This window comes from Puma concolor, chromosome C2, assembly GCF_028749965.1.
Source record: "Puma concolor isolate L17-30 chromosome C2, mPumCon1.1.hap2, whole genome shotgun sequence".
Lineage (NCBI taxonomy): Eukaryota > Metazoa > Chordata > Mammalia > Carnivora > Felidae > Puma > Puma concolor.
Window position 1 is genome coordinate 6,970,294 of NC_141675.1, and position 14,782 is coordinate 6,985,075.

A 14,782-nucleotide genomic window follows, 5' to 3' on the forward strand; every position below is an offset into this window, starting at 1 on the left:
TATTAAAGATGGGGATTAAATAAGAATCCCCATCTCAGATTCTGCTTCTAGGGAAACCAACCTGAACAGTTATTCCTTCCCATCCCCCCAGTACTTCAATACATGTACCAGTCCATGTCTTTCTGACCTCCCCCAGTCTAAAACTGCCTGGCATCTTCCACCACCCCCTGCACACAGCAGGAATGCTCAATAATCCCCTCCTATCTTTATCCTTAAGACTGAGGTTGCAAACTCAAAGCCTTAAGAGTCTCGGGAGTCCTTTAAATGGGTAAAATGGGCCACAAATAGGGGTGGAGAGGTGGTGAAGCAGAGCTTGCATGGCCCCTCTAAAACAGGCAGTGGTTCCTCACTACACCGATTTTTGCCAGCTAGGACTATAGGCTGAGCCTTGAGAGAGGTTCCGTTTTTCAAAAGAAGCCAGAAATCCGGACTTTCCACATTACACAGTGTTTCCATAAAGCTTTAAATTCTGTCTAGGTCCGGGGCGCCTGGGTGGCTCAGTTGGTTAAGCGTCCGACTTCAGCTCAGGTCACGATCTCGTGGTCCGTGAGTTCAAGCCCCGCGTCGGGCTCCGGGCTGATGGCTCAGAGCCTGGAGCCTGCTTCCGATTCTGTGTCTCCCTCTCTCTCTGCCCCTCCCCCGTTCATGCTCTCTCTCTGTCTCAAAAATAAATAAAACGTTAAAAAAATTAAAAAAAAAAAAATTCTGTCTAGGTCCAGCATGACACCGTTAGCAGGTAAATACAGAGACAGGTAGATGGTTTGCCACCTTTGTCTGGGCCCCAACTTAGATGTTCCTTTCTCCAGGAAGTCCCCCTGGATGCCTCCAAAGCACAGCGGTGCCTCTCCACACTACCGCTCCCAAACTGCCCACCCCACTGAAGAAATTGCCTGCCTTCTGGCCCCTCTCCTTCTGAGGCCACAGGATCCCAGGGCAGGGCCAAGCCTTGTTCACACGCAGTAAAACCACAGCCCCCGCCATGCAGCCGCAGGCACTCTGCCATTATTGGTTCCAAGAATCAGCTACTTCCCCTCAGTCTGGGGCTCTGGCACTTTTCACATGGCCTGGACTTGGCGGAAGATGCAACGAAAGGATATGAATGGACTGAGATCCTAATGGCCAAACTTCGGATTGGATTGAAAGGCCCAAATATGAACAAGGCACGATTGGCACTGAAGCGATAGATGGTCCTCTTTTTGTTCAACACCATAAACGTCTGCGAAGACAAGCAAACAAATGCCGCAAGAATTACATGCAGTGACGGAACAATGTTTATCGCGAGTTAGTTCATTCAGAGGAAATTCAGTGGGACCGCGGACTGAGGCGTGGCTTGGCTTATTATGATCATGACAGTTTCTGATTGGGCTACTGTCACTCTGTAGCCTGAGGCACTTTCCCACCGGCCCACGCTGTGACTCTGGACACCAGCAAAACCCTTCGTCTTGTATCTCCGTCTAGAGAGATAAGAACTAGGAGGGAACTTGAAGAGATGGGGAGTGGTATTGAACATTCACATTCAGCAGATTATTTTAAATTATTTTGATTACGAATAAGAGCTTCGTAACAAAGGTTAGAACAGTCAGGGACCCGGCGAGTCTGTGTTGCTATACCTGAGCAGTTCTATGCGAGACAGTCTGCCGATCAATTCCAACCTTGAGGCTCTTCAACAGAAAAAGTCATCAAGCTTCCCAGACTTGCTCTCCCATTCTCCCCACTGATGCATGAGCAAATCTGCCTCCGGTTCCCAACTGGTGGGGGAGGCCTTATAGAAGGCGTCTGGAAATACATGTGGGTGTTTTTGGCTGTCTGTCACAACGGCTGGAGGCTCTACTGGTCTTTAGTGGGTAGGTCTAGGGATGCCGAACCCCGGACAGATCTGCTAAGTGTACACTGTCCCATCCAAAATGCCCACTGGGCTCCACTGAAGACAACACCAGACGTGTGTCCAATTCTTCCTGGGACCTAGGAATGAGGCAGTGCCTGCAGAAGAACCCATCACTCACAGGGTCTCACATCAACGCCCCGAAACCTCCTTCTTTCCATTTAGCTATAATCTGGCTGTCCCCTTACATGTCCCCAAGGCTGTTGGTTACAAAAGCCTTCACAGAATGAGGGTCATTCCTGTTTCCCCATGTCTCTGCTCCTTTCAGATCTGCAAAAGTACTACTTGGCATGTAATCCAGTATGTTCTTATACAGGAAAGACAGGCCTTGTCGCCAAGGCCCAATATAGCAGGGTGGGTGCTGCCTTGGCTGAGGTACCAGAACTTCAGCCACTGCCAACCATCAACCTCCCTTTGCTGAGTTGCTGGAACTTACTTGTCTGCTGGCCATCTGGCGGCAGGAAAAAATGGGGCAGGATATTTTCTGTTGCCTCCATAACAAAAGGAAATGGGCCACAGGCTTCTTTGAAAGCTATGCGCTCAGGAGCCCAAGACCCACTTTAGGGATTCTGGGCCCTTCCTTCGGCTAGAAAGACAATTTTAGGGCAGAGAGCAAACCCCTCCTTGAGGCAGGTCACCCCAGATTAATAGGTGGCATGATACGGCTCTGTCTCTGTGCCCCTTGATATTTTATTAATGCCATCTCTCACTGCTTTAAATATTTCAGCTAATGGTGTATTTAACTATATTCACCAGGGTTTAAATTATTAAAATGATAGGTACCTGCTCCTTCTGTCTTCTTGCTGACATATCTCCACCCCTTTCTCTGTAGCTTTTCAAAATGGAAGTTTCAAAAGACAGGAAGTGGCCTTAGACTATCAAAAGAGCCCTTGGGTTTAGGGCCCAGCTTCATCCCTTACAGGTTGCTTGGCCTGTCATAATCCACTTCCCCATCCAGTCTTTGGATTCTCATTTATGAGGTGGAGGGCTAACTATCACATATACCTCACATGACTGCTGAGAATACCAGCCATGCGGGGTCATGGGTGTGCAGAGCTCTAAAAAAGTATCGTGTCTTCTAATTTAAAGGGAGAGCCCAAGCTGAGAAGAGATAGATAGTCCTAGAACATTCAGCCACGCTGGAACAGAACCTGTCCTCCCAGGACTGTCTGCAGCATACCAAGCTGCCACCTGCTCCAGCCTTGAAGCAGAAGACCTCCAGAAATTAATTCGCATTTAACAACTCTGCCTCCAAGAAGCCCCTGGGATTCCGGGGCATAGGAAGAAGGAGAAATATTGGGGTGTTTTCGTTCCTTCATCTCTCTTCTTCTTTCTTGTCTTTCCCACTCACACCCCACTCTCCTCTATACACACAGTTCCCATTTGGTCTGGTAACCCTAAGTCTGTCCCAATGCAAGGTAACATACCAGGCAGTATTTCTCTGGAGAGCTCGATTTCCCATGGTTGCCAGCAGAGAATGGTCTCAGCATCTCATATTTCTAGGACTTCTACCCAAACTTCCTTCCTCTCTGCCCTCAGTCTGGTGAGGTGGGTTTTCCATTCGCTGCTGGATCACACAATGGGATTATTATGGCAAGGTCTTCTGAGCTTTTCCGGATGGTCTGCAGAGGACCGTCCTCACCGTCCCAGGCTTCCAAGCAGCCATCAGAGGAGCCCAGAGCTCACATTTCCTCACTTAGGAGCCCCTTTAAAGAACTTTTACTAGAATTTCCCTGCAACAACTATATTCAGGTAGGTTAAATAGCAAGCCTATCACACATCGGCATGGGATTTATGCAAAATCTCCACCTGCCCACTTGATTACCATATTCTTGAACATCACTTATTGGACTTCTATTATGCATCATGTTGGTGTATGGTTCCAACCTCCAGAATTCTCATTTAATAGCCTAAAAAGCCTATAGCTGGGGAGTTTTTCAAGGAAAACTTATTACTGAATTGGACGTTCCTGGACAGTGATATTCATCTCTCATATGAGTATAATGCTTTACAGTTTATAAGTGCTTCCATGGCCTGTCCATGTTGTAGGAAGCATGCTTTATTCCCATTTTACAGATTAGAAGAATGAGGATTAGGGATTTATCCAAAGTCAAAAAGCCAGTCACTTAAATGGCCTACACCTAATTCTTCTGACTGCTAGTCCAGTCCTCTTTCCTGACACCATTTATGTTTTCTCTGTTTTCCTTTTAACCTTCCTACTGCCCCCTGGACCTTCTCTTCTTTGCCAAGACATGCGTTACAGAGAGAAAATGAAGACTGAAAGAGGGTCTCAGGACTATAGAGGCAATGACAAGTGGTGATAGCAAAGGAGGACAGACACCCCTGCAAACCCCAAGATCAATGTTTGGAGGTTCTTGTGACACCAGTTATAACTGCATGGCTAGAACACCCCAGAACCCCATCCAACTACCTTATGATTTCTGTAGAACGGGTCCAAGTCTTCCAGGGGCCTTGCTATCAGCTCATGGGGAATGTTGCCATAGAGTTTGGGCAACTTCCTGGAGACCTTTAGGTCAAGCTGAGGCCGAGGCTGGGGTTCTGCTGGTGTCTGGTCTTTGCACTTCTTTTTCTCCTTTTGGATGGCAATCCGCTTCTCAATTGTAGCCAGGGTGTCCGAAGTGAAGGGACGGAAATTTCGTTCATCTGGGAAGATCACCGGGTAGCACCTGTCATCCATTTTCATCCTAGGGACAGAGATAAGCAGCAGATCCTCAGAGAGCTCTGGAAGATAGAAATCACACAGCCTGCCCTGGAATTCTGCTTCTTAGGGGTGATGTCATGGGGAGCTATAAGATTGGGTGAGGTGAGGGGGCTTGGGAGCTCACTGATTGTGGGGCAGGCCAGCAGAGGTGACCACCATTGTGGATACAGCAGGAATTCTGGGTGCAGGGAAGACCAAAGCAGGCCATCATTCCTGGAGGACCTAGATATAAGTGGAAAGTTAAGTTCAGGAACAGTGGGCAGAAGAAGCCCAGTCTCTAAAATTGAGACCCAAGCATTGAGCAACACAGTAAGACTGAACCAGCTAAACTACTGAAATGGGGCCTGCAGATGGTGACTAAGTGGCCACAGTGTGAACAGGAGAGGAAAAAATAGGGAATCAAGTGGGACATAAGTATGAGCTGCAAAATCAAAACTATTAAGTGCACACATCTTCTCACATTTGGTCAGCAAAGTTCTTAAAATATGATGAAATGGAAACAAAAAGGCCATAAGCACAGGCAAGAACATTTACACTAACACCTCTGATTCCATGCCAACTCTCTTACTTCTGAAACCCAGACCTGGCAGAAGTAAGGATCCAAGAAAGCAGAAATGATTTGCCAACACTAACGGGGTCGCTCTACCACGGGATAATAGCTGTACTGGCCCCTATCCCTGACAACCCTTCTACAAGGACTTTCTCTATAGCTTCAAGTTTAAAAGTAGGCTCTGAAAGGGGCACCTGGGCAGCTCAGTTGGTTAAGTGTCCAACTTCAGCTCAGGTCATGATCTCACAGTTGGTGAGTTTGAGCCCCGCATCGGGCTCTGTGCTGACAGCTCAGAGCCTGGAGCCTGCTTGGGATTCTGTGTCTCCCTCTCTCTCTGCCCCTCCCCTGATCACTTGCACTCTCGCTCTCTCGCTGTCTCTCAAAAATAAGTAAACATTTAAAGAAACAAAAAAGTAGGCTATGAGAAAAGGCAGTAGGGCTCATGTTAAATGCCTTTACTTCCCATGCCATGCATCGTCTTCCTTTCTTATTTACCTGAATACCAACCTACGATTGATTTCCAAGGCACTCCAGAGAATTACGAGTAATCCAACATAGCACTGGTTTGTTCATTCAGCAACCACATGCGTGGTGTCTGCTCTAAGAACAGTGGTAGGCACTAATGCAAAAACACAACCGTCCCTCCTCCTGGTCCTACAAGTTATGCTCTCCTGGTGTAAGTGGAGAAGACAGATAAAAGGCAGGAAATTATAAGAGTAACACAGATGCTGTTATAGGGAGAAAGAGAGGGTACTATGTCTGTGCATGGGATAGGCGTCTAACCAGTCTTGGGGAATCAGGGATGGTCTCCCAAAGCTTTAATGTCTCAGCTGAAACCTGAAGGAGATATAAGACATAGATAAGCAAAAAGGAGGACATTAGAGTATGGTAGGGGAAACAAGCAGCATGTGCAGTGACCCGTGGGTGAAAAAGAACATGATGTCCATCAACAAGTTCTATCTGCCATTGTAAAATGGCCAGATAAGGCCCCAGTCAGCACTGAGAGAGCATGTGGGACCCTAGAATCCTAGTGAAAACCATGGACCTCACTCTGACAGTAATGGGGGGTTGCTAAAGAGTGAGTTGCTACTGTTGTTGTTGTTGTTGTTGTTGTTACAGAGGAGTAACACTATCAGGGTTTCAAAAAAAAATCCCTCTTACTCATGAGAATAGATAGGACTTGGGACAGGGGCTGAAAGAGGTGAGGAGGTAGAACTGAAGAAATTGTTGCAATGATCGCAACCACTGAGGATGACCTAATGGAATGGGTAGATTGGAGAGTCACTTTCGAAATAGCCATGGTGAGGGAAAGATTCGAGGGACAGGAAGGAGCTGAGGTTCCCGGCTTGGGCACCAATGGCTTGGTCAGAGGTGCCACTCACTCAGACAGAGAGCACTAGGGAAGGAAGAAGCTTTGGGGGAATAAATTGAGTTTAAAACAGATAAAGCTGAAGCTGTTTATGAACCTGCAAGTAGAGAGAGCCAGGAGGCATTTGAATACAGGGCAATCATAGCTTACACGTTAGCCTCTGAATATAGCATATGAGAAAAAAAAAAGCATAGTCAAGTTTCTCTTGGAAATCCCTCAGGAAGGCACCAGACTGAAGAGACATCCCAACTCACTGGCCAACGAGGTCAACACGGCCAGTTTTTCTTCTAGTGCCGGAACCAGTCACCCTTCAGTTATCCACAAACAGAGTGGTCAGGTTGTGTTTAAGGGCCACGATAAAGGCAACATATGTGTCTTTAAACACACTAAGGGTAATGCAATGCCCATAGTGTGAGTCATATGTCAACTGAAATGACATATGGAGCCTAGATTCACTGCATTCTGTCCCATCCATTCAGCATTAAGCTCTTTATGGATATGCCTGGATGATGGAATTGGCCACACAGTTTAAATTACTCTCTCTCCCTTCCCACCCCTCCAATCCTCTTCTCTTCCATTCCACTTCCTTCTCTCTCACAAACATATATTATTGAATTTGTATAAATAAAGTGGGACTATGTGAGACTCTACTGTATTTGGCTCTGGAGCTCATGAAAGACATTTGAGACAGGGATGAAGTCCTCTGCAGTCAACAGCCTATGGATGCTACTTGATCCTGGAAAATAGATGAGCCTAGAAAGACCCTGGATGGCAAAAGCTTACGCTAAGTCACCGCAAGGAATCCAATACAGGACTGCTACCATAATAAGGAGACTATTAAAGAAGAAACTGTATACTCTGACCCTGTTGTTCTGACCCTAAGCATATTTCACCCAGGTTCTAGCAGAAAAGAGACTTAATGGAAATAAGTAACACAAAATAAAAACTGCACACATTAAAATTGTTTATAGATATATGCATGAAAAGATGCCCAACATCACTCATCATCAGGGAAATGCAAATCAAAACCACAATGAGATAGCACCTCACACTTGTCAGAATGGCTAAAATGAACAACTCAGGAAACAACAGATGTTGGTGAGGATGCTGAGAAAGGGGAAACCTTTTGCACTGCTGTTGGGAATGCAAGCTGGTGCAGCCACTCTGGAAAACAGTATGGAGGTTCCTCAAAAAATTAAAAATAGAGCTACCCTACGAACCAGCAATTGCAATACTAGGAATTTACCCAAAGGATACAAAAATGCTGATTCAAAGGGGCACATGCACCCCAATGTTTATAGCAGCACTATTGACAATAGCCAAAATATGGAAACAGTCCATTCACTGACTGATGAATGGATAAAGAAGATGTGGTATATATATAATATACAATGGAATACCACTTGGCGATGAAAAAGAATGAATTCTTGACATTTGCAGCAACATGGACGGAACTAGAGTGTATTATGCTAACCAAAATAAGCCAGTCAGAGAAAGACAGATATCATATGATTTCATTCCTATGTGGAATTTGAGAAAACAACAGATGAACATAAAGGGAAAAAAATAAGATGAAAACAGGGAGGGGTGCCAACCATAAGAGACTCTTTTTTTTTTTTCAACTTTTTTTTTTTTTTTTTTTTTTTTTGAGACAGAGAGAGACAGAGCATGAACGGGGGAGGGGCAGAGAGAGAGGGAGACACAGAATCGGAAACAGGCTCCAGGCCCCGAGCCATCAGCCCAGAGCCCGACGCGGGGCTCGAACTCACGGACCGCGAGATCGTGACCTGGCTGAAGTCGGACGCCCAACCGACTGCGCCACCCAGGCGCCCCATAAGAGACTCTTAAATACAGAGAACAAACTGAGGGTTGTTGTAGGGGAGGCGGGTGGGGGGATGGGTTAAATGGGTGATGGGCATTAAGGAGGGCACTTTTTGGGATGAGCACTGGGTGTCACACATAAGAGATGAATCACTGGGTTCTACTCCTGACGCCAAGACTACACTGTATGCTAACTAACTTGAATTTGAATTAAAAATGAATAAATAAATAAAATTTGTTATAGACGTGGAAATAACTAAAGAACCACATGTTAAAGGTAACATTGAAAACTACAAAAATTGACCTAGGAACAAGAGGACTTTAGGGGACCCTGGGTGGCTCAGTCGGTTAAGTGTCTGACTCTTGATTTCAGCTCAGGTCATGTTCTCACGGTCATTAGATGAAGCCCAACATTGGGTTCTGTGTTGAGGGCGGATACCGCTTAAGATTCTCTTTCCCTCTCCCTCTGCCCCCCTTCCCCGCTCATGCTCTCTCTCTCTCTCAAATAAAAAATAAAAAAGAGGACTTTATAAACATTATCAACTCAAATCTGAAAAAATAAATCACACACAGTAAAACTGTCTTATAATTGAAAAACATTGATGAATCAAATATTTTTATAAAAGTAGACTCAGGAAAATTGGGCTGTGGAAATAAAGCCTGTGCATGCAAAATTAACTCAGTTAATAAATTAATAAAATCAGTATGCATAATTGGTAACATTTGGAACAATTCAAATATTCATTGTGAAATTTATACCCCAGATACTTGATGCTGAGAATTTTTCTATACAGCAAGTAGACTGCGTTGCATGGAAAAAATTGGTTGAAAAATTGGCTACAGTGCAATCTTTCTCAAGCTTTACTAATAATCAAATATGACGGCAAGGTTTGCAGACACTGAGTGATTCTTTACAAAAAAAAAAAAAATTATTTGGGTATATGCTTCCAAATAATGAAAACAGAATCTCAAAAATGGTGGGCACATGAATTCCAAAACATAGTGTACCAAACCCAAGAGTGCAGTAAAAAAAAAAATTCCGGGATAACTGCACTACGATCAGCTTAAAAAGCAATTGATCGGGGCGCCTGGGTGGCGCAGTCGGTTAAGCGTCCGACTTCAGCCAGGTCACGATCTCACGGTCCGTGAGTTCGAGCCCCGCGTCGGGCTCTGGGCTGATGGCTCGGGGCCTGGAGCCTGTTTCCAATTCTGTGTCTCCCTCTCTCTCTGCCCCTCCCCTGTTCATGCTCTGTCTCTCTCTGTCCCAAAAATAAATAAACGTTGAAAAAAAAAAAATTAAAAAAAAAAAAAAAAAAAAGCAATTGATCTAAGAAGAACTAGAAGTCAGAGAGCCCTAAGAAAAACCTTTCAAGTATAAGTTAAGTTCTCTGTCACAAGGAAAATGATTAAGCAAGTGGTTTCTTAATAGGTAAAAAAGAAAGGTAACTAGAAATTCCATCAAAACAACAGCTCTTCAGAAAGTCAGATTTTACGTATGAAGCTGACTAAATGGCTTGAGCAGCTGACAGAAGAGGGGAAAAAGTCCATTTGACCTTGACACTTAGGACATTCTCCTTCATGAAACAGAAGGTCAGTGACATCAGAGTCCATTCGCATCTCTATGGGTCCAAATAAGATACCAAATATTGGTTTTAGAGACTAGAAGCTACAAATTCATTATATCATAAAAGTTATACACCAGTTTTTTATTTTAACAATCATCCTATAGATAAAGCAGAATGGATTACAATTACAGAATAGAATTCAAATGACATAAATGTTATAAAATTGTATTGCAAGCTGGAGTTGGAGAGCAAAGATGAAGGGATGCTCAGAGCTACAGTTTCCTCATCCTAAGCACCTGAAGAATCAAGACATTCTATAGAAGGTCTTGGATCAAGCAATACAAGTATAAGTCTATCCCTGAAAATTATGCAGGTAATCCAGCGCAAGACCAAATTAAAAATATGCTAAGTAGCAGAAACTGAAGGAATCCTGGGTACGGAAGAAGGATTACGGTCAGTACACTAAATTCCTCATCTTGCACAGGGGCAATTCAATAACTGTTACTTAAACTTGATAACTCAAGAAATAAAAGCATTAACAGGATCAGTTCGAGTTAGCTAGACAACAACCAGAACACTGAAACACTGAAGGGATTCAAAGTGGGACGGAGGAGATAGGCAAGGGGGAGCGGGGCGGGGGGGCATTTTATTTTTCATGTGATACCTTTCCCAGCATTTCTTCCTTCTGAGTTATTGGAATTACGTACACCTAAGTGTCACTTTTACAGATTTGCTAAAAGACTAAAAATCCTTCCAGGCCTCCAAACATTCTCGGATTTAAAACAGAGAGTCAAAATATCAGGTACAATGACAGGCTCTAAACTAACTCGAGTCCTAAAGGAAGCAAGCAGAATCTCAAGTTGAAGTCCAAAGCAGGAGGCCAGCGCCGTGTGAATTATGATGTGATAGGGAAACCACAGAGACCAGGAGCCCCCACCCCCCCCCCCAAGGCTCTGCCAGACCTCCCTGGGGGGATGCCCTAGACTGGCTGGAGGGCTCCCCGTCAGAGGGGGCTCTGTCCCTGCTCCTCTAAGGACTGGCCCTCAGCAGGCTCACAGGCCCACAGGCCCACGCTTGCCAAATAAAAAACAAGCTCCCATCCAGGGAAACAGGGCTGAAGCTTCATTCCCTAAGCAGAGAGCTTAAATTACTCAGGGAATTCACTTGCAGTTAAGATCAGGTCGCTCCGGGCTTTGTGTCCAATCTACAAGCCTTACAGAGGCATTAGATCTGAACTCCGATTGCGCGCTCATTCATGCTCTGGGCACGGGCAATGCAAAATGATTTAAAACACCATCCCAGGCCTCAAGGGTCTTAACAGTGGGGTGGGCACCTGGGTGAGTCAGGGACCGAGGCTGAAACCACACAGTGAATACGGCTGCACTAGCGGGGAACCCGAGGTGCTGTGGGAGCCCAGAGGACAACGTGGTTATGAAGGATCGGAAATCACTGAGCTGGGAGGATGGAGGGAGGTGTGAGCATGTGTGAAAACACTGAGGGTAGCAAATGGCTTTTTTCCCCTATTTATGACTCTACCAGTCATTATAAAAGTTGAGTAACCTCATTGTGCTGCACATCTGCAGTTTGCGCTCCAAGCCTCTCCCTGTGCTTCTCCTCCTTGCTCAGTGCCTGTGCAGCTGATCCACGTGGACCCCTCAGTGGGAGCCCCGGAATTCTGGCTTCCGGTTCCGTTTGGCCAGTGGGAGGCACCAGCAAGAGACCCAGAGAATGGTGGAGAGTGAGGTCAGGGTTTTCCTTCCCAGCTCTCTCCCCAGTGGCGGCCATGCGCCATGGCTCCTGCCCGGTGGCCCATCCACACGGCTCTCTCTGGTTCTGTAACACCTCCCTCCCCCGGCCCCTTCAGATGTGGGTGTAAGGCACCCCATTCTCACCACACCTGAGAACTGCACCCTCACCGGTTGCTGTCACTGAGCTCTGCCTGTACCTTTTAAAAAAAAAAAAAATGTCCCTTTAATAAAATATCCTCGAAATGCCCAGTTTGAATGTGCCATCTGCTTCCTGCCAGGGCTCTGGCTGATGGAATCATCCATTAAATAAAATTTAGAAAACAAGAAAAGGAAATGATCGCCCACAAACCAAAGCCACCTAGCACATGCAAGTTTTAACATTTTGGTATATTTCTGTTCCGCAGTCTTTTTTCCATATATTTACACTGCTGGCATTGTCATGCATAGGCAATTTTATCTCGTGAACTTTTCAATTAATGTGATATTGCAAACATTTTTGCAAAGACAGGTATCACTTAATGGCATCTACCCTGTTCCAGGTAAAATTTTAAGTGTGCTAACACACATTATCTCCTTTAAGCCTCAGAACAATCTCATGAGATAAATATTAACCTTGAGGGGTTTCTGAAAGGAAATGTTCATCTGGAATGAAGGTGAATTATTTGTGGCCTTCTCTTAAGAGGCAGGGGTTTTAACCTTATACCTTCCTTGGCTAGAGTTTCTCTCCAGCTCTCTGTTAGTAGGAGAAAGGACAAACCGACCCTCACACTTGACCCTAACCAGTAGGGGAGGCCATTGGGCAAGTCACCAAAGGTTTGCAACCCAAAGCCTTTCGATGTGGATCTGGTCCACACAACCTGAGACGCAACACTGAGGTTAATAAAAGCTCTACACTATGGGCCAAGCACTAGGTCAAATGCTTTAGATGGATCATCTCTCATAATCTCTCCTAACTTCCCAGGAAATCTACAAGGTAGATATTGTTATATCGCCCCCATTCTACAGAAGCACAAGGACGTAAAGGAATTGGGAGACTTGCCTAAGATCACATACGGAAGTGCCAGAGAATCTCAATCCCAAGTAATCACCACTGTGCAATCCACCTACCTGCCTAGTTCTTCATAGTCCAAGCTAAGACAACCCAAGAAGGTGAGAGAAGGGAGTCAGGAGGAGAAAGCCACACAGCTTCCAGCTGGGCTGGGTGGGGTCTATGACATCCTCACTGTGTGACGTGCTTCCCAGGACATCAGCCTTACTGCCACAGCCTCACACGTCACTGCCTCGGGCATCCCACCACCCCCACCGTGACACTGTCTCATCCACCCAAGCCAGACAGCCCGATGGTAACGTACCCTATAAGACACCCCTTTGTCCATTTTGGATGGTGGTCTGAACAACAAGATCTTAACTCTGGTGACACACAAACCAAGTCCATTAACACAGGTTACAAATAAATAATGGCCCCTTCGTCCTTCCTAGATCCCACAAGAAGATCAGAAAACAAATGAACATGAATAGACTTTCATTGATCTCAATCCAAAATCAATCCCAGGTTGATGAGCTTACTACCTCTTCAGAAAAAAAAATTTTTTTTTTAAGTACACATTAATTTCTGATTAAGTTAATTGGCCACAGGGAACTCAGAAACTATTTGGAGGGTCTGCACTGCAGTCTCGGGATAGAAGACTTGAGCACATCTTTTCTAGAAAAACCCAATTCCTGACATGAAGTCCGGTGTTGCGAGCACCTATCAGGCCAGGCAGCCATCTCCCGTCCCCCTGGCCCCATGTCTTCTCAGAGCACTTGAATGGAGGAGAAGCACCCGATGGACCCCATCACCCGAGCCATGTATCTTGTACCTGGTCCCTGACTCTGATCTGAGTAGGACGTGGTTACAAGAGGCCTGTACTCCATCCTGATGGAAAACACAGAGCAAGTTCCGTAGTGACAGGTCTAGCCTCGAAAGCCCAGAAGAACAGGGATGCCACCGGCCCAGAGGACTTACCTGCCTTGGGAAGGCGGCTCCGGACAGCAGCCCCTCTCGAAGCTCTCCACGGAGCAAGTCTCACAGAGCCTGAGCCTCTCTGCTCCTGGCAGTTGGAGGCCTTCTGGGAGGGGCAGCTCGGAAGCTGGGTGGAGAGTGTTGAGGAAGGCAAATGGGAACACAGCCAAAGTGATTTTAAAGAATCGTGTAGGAAACCCTGTAACCGGAGAAGTGACTGAGATGGTACTTACATTTATACTTTGGAAGCATCTGCCTTTAATCAGCGCTTAATCTAACCCTGCAGAGAGCATCATTAATAAAGAAACAGGTTGTTTTTTTTCTTTGGCCTCGTCCAAGTGGGTGAGAGAACAGCGAAGAGTCTAGCTGAAAAGCCACGCCGCTCAGCCTGGAGGCCACCTGACCCAGGCGCTCCGGCTTCTTGCCCCCCAGAACCTGCCAAGGCCCACGATGTGAAATGGTTCATAAGGCGCCCGGTCTGCTGCTCCTCCCTTCTTTTCTCTCGGGCCATCAACACCGAGGGTTCAGACCTGTGAAAAGACACGCTTACCTAGGTGGTTGTCACAAGGGACGCCAAGCACATCCCTTGGCCACCAAAGCAATGCGACAATGATCTGTCACCAAACCCCAAACTCCCCCAACTTAGCTTTTGTTTTATTAATTCTTGGGGAAAACTTAGATCTCTTTGGGAAGTGTTGCACCATAAGCTATTTTCAGCCGCTGTCCCCTTCCAGAGGCTAGCTGACAACCAGCTGAGATAAACGATACAAGATGTTTATACGGGGGCAGGAGGCAGGAAGTAGGTGTTTAAAGGAGTGTTGGATTGCAATTACAGGCAGATTTCGGTCCTGTCAGAAGTGGCACTGAACACTCGTCAGAAGAACTGGGCATAAATCCCAGCTTTACCGCTAAAGCTGCATGATATTGGATGAAGCACTCAATTTCCCTGAGCCTTAATTTTCTTCGCATAAAATGGGATCATTCTTTCAAACCTCCTTAGCCTTAAGAAGCAAATATGATAATAGCTACAAAAACACTGTGCAAACACCGGATATGAGTGTCTTCATTTTTAAGAGGGAAAAGGCCTCGTTGCTTTTCTCCCCCTACTGACTCAACACCTAAA

General features: G+C 45.8%; 1 protein-coding gene across 1 annotated transcript in view; it reads right to left on the reverse strand.

Annotated features, from left to right (window-relative positions):
- SCN11A (sodium voltage-gated channel alpha subunit 11) overlaps positions 1–13,735 on the reverse strand; it is a 95,478-nt gene extending 81,743 nt beyond the window's left edge. Inside the window, exons 1-3 of the mRNA XM_086720478.1 lie at positions 13,663–13,735; positions 4,314–4,624; positions 1,098–1,216 (exon numbers count right to left, since the gene is read on the reverse strand). Coding sequence (XP_086576604.1) covers positions 1,098–1,216; positions 4,314–4,586 — 392 coding nt within the window. The 5' untranslated portion in view covers positions 4,587–4,624; positions 13,663–13,735. The remainder of the gene's footprint in view (positions 1–1,097; positions 1,217–4,313; positions 4,625–13,662) is intronic.
- Between the last annotated feature and the right edge of the window lie 1,047 nt (positions 13,736–14,782).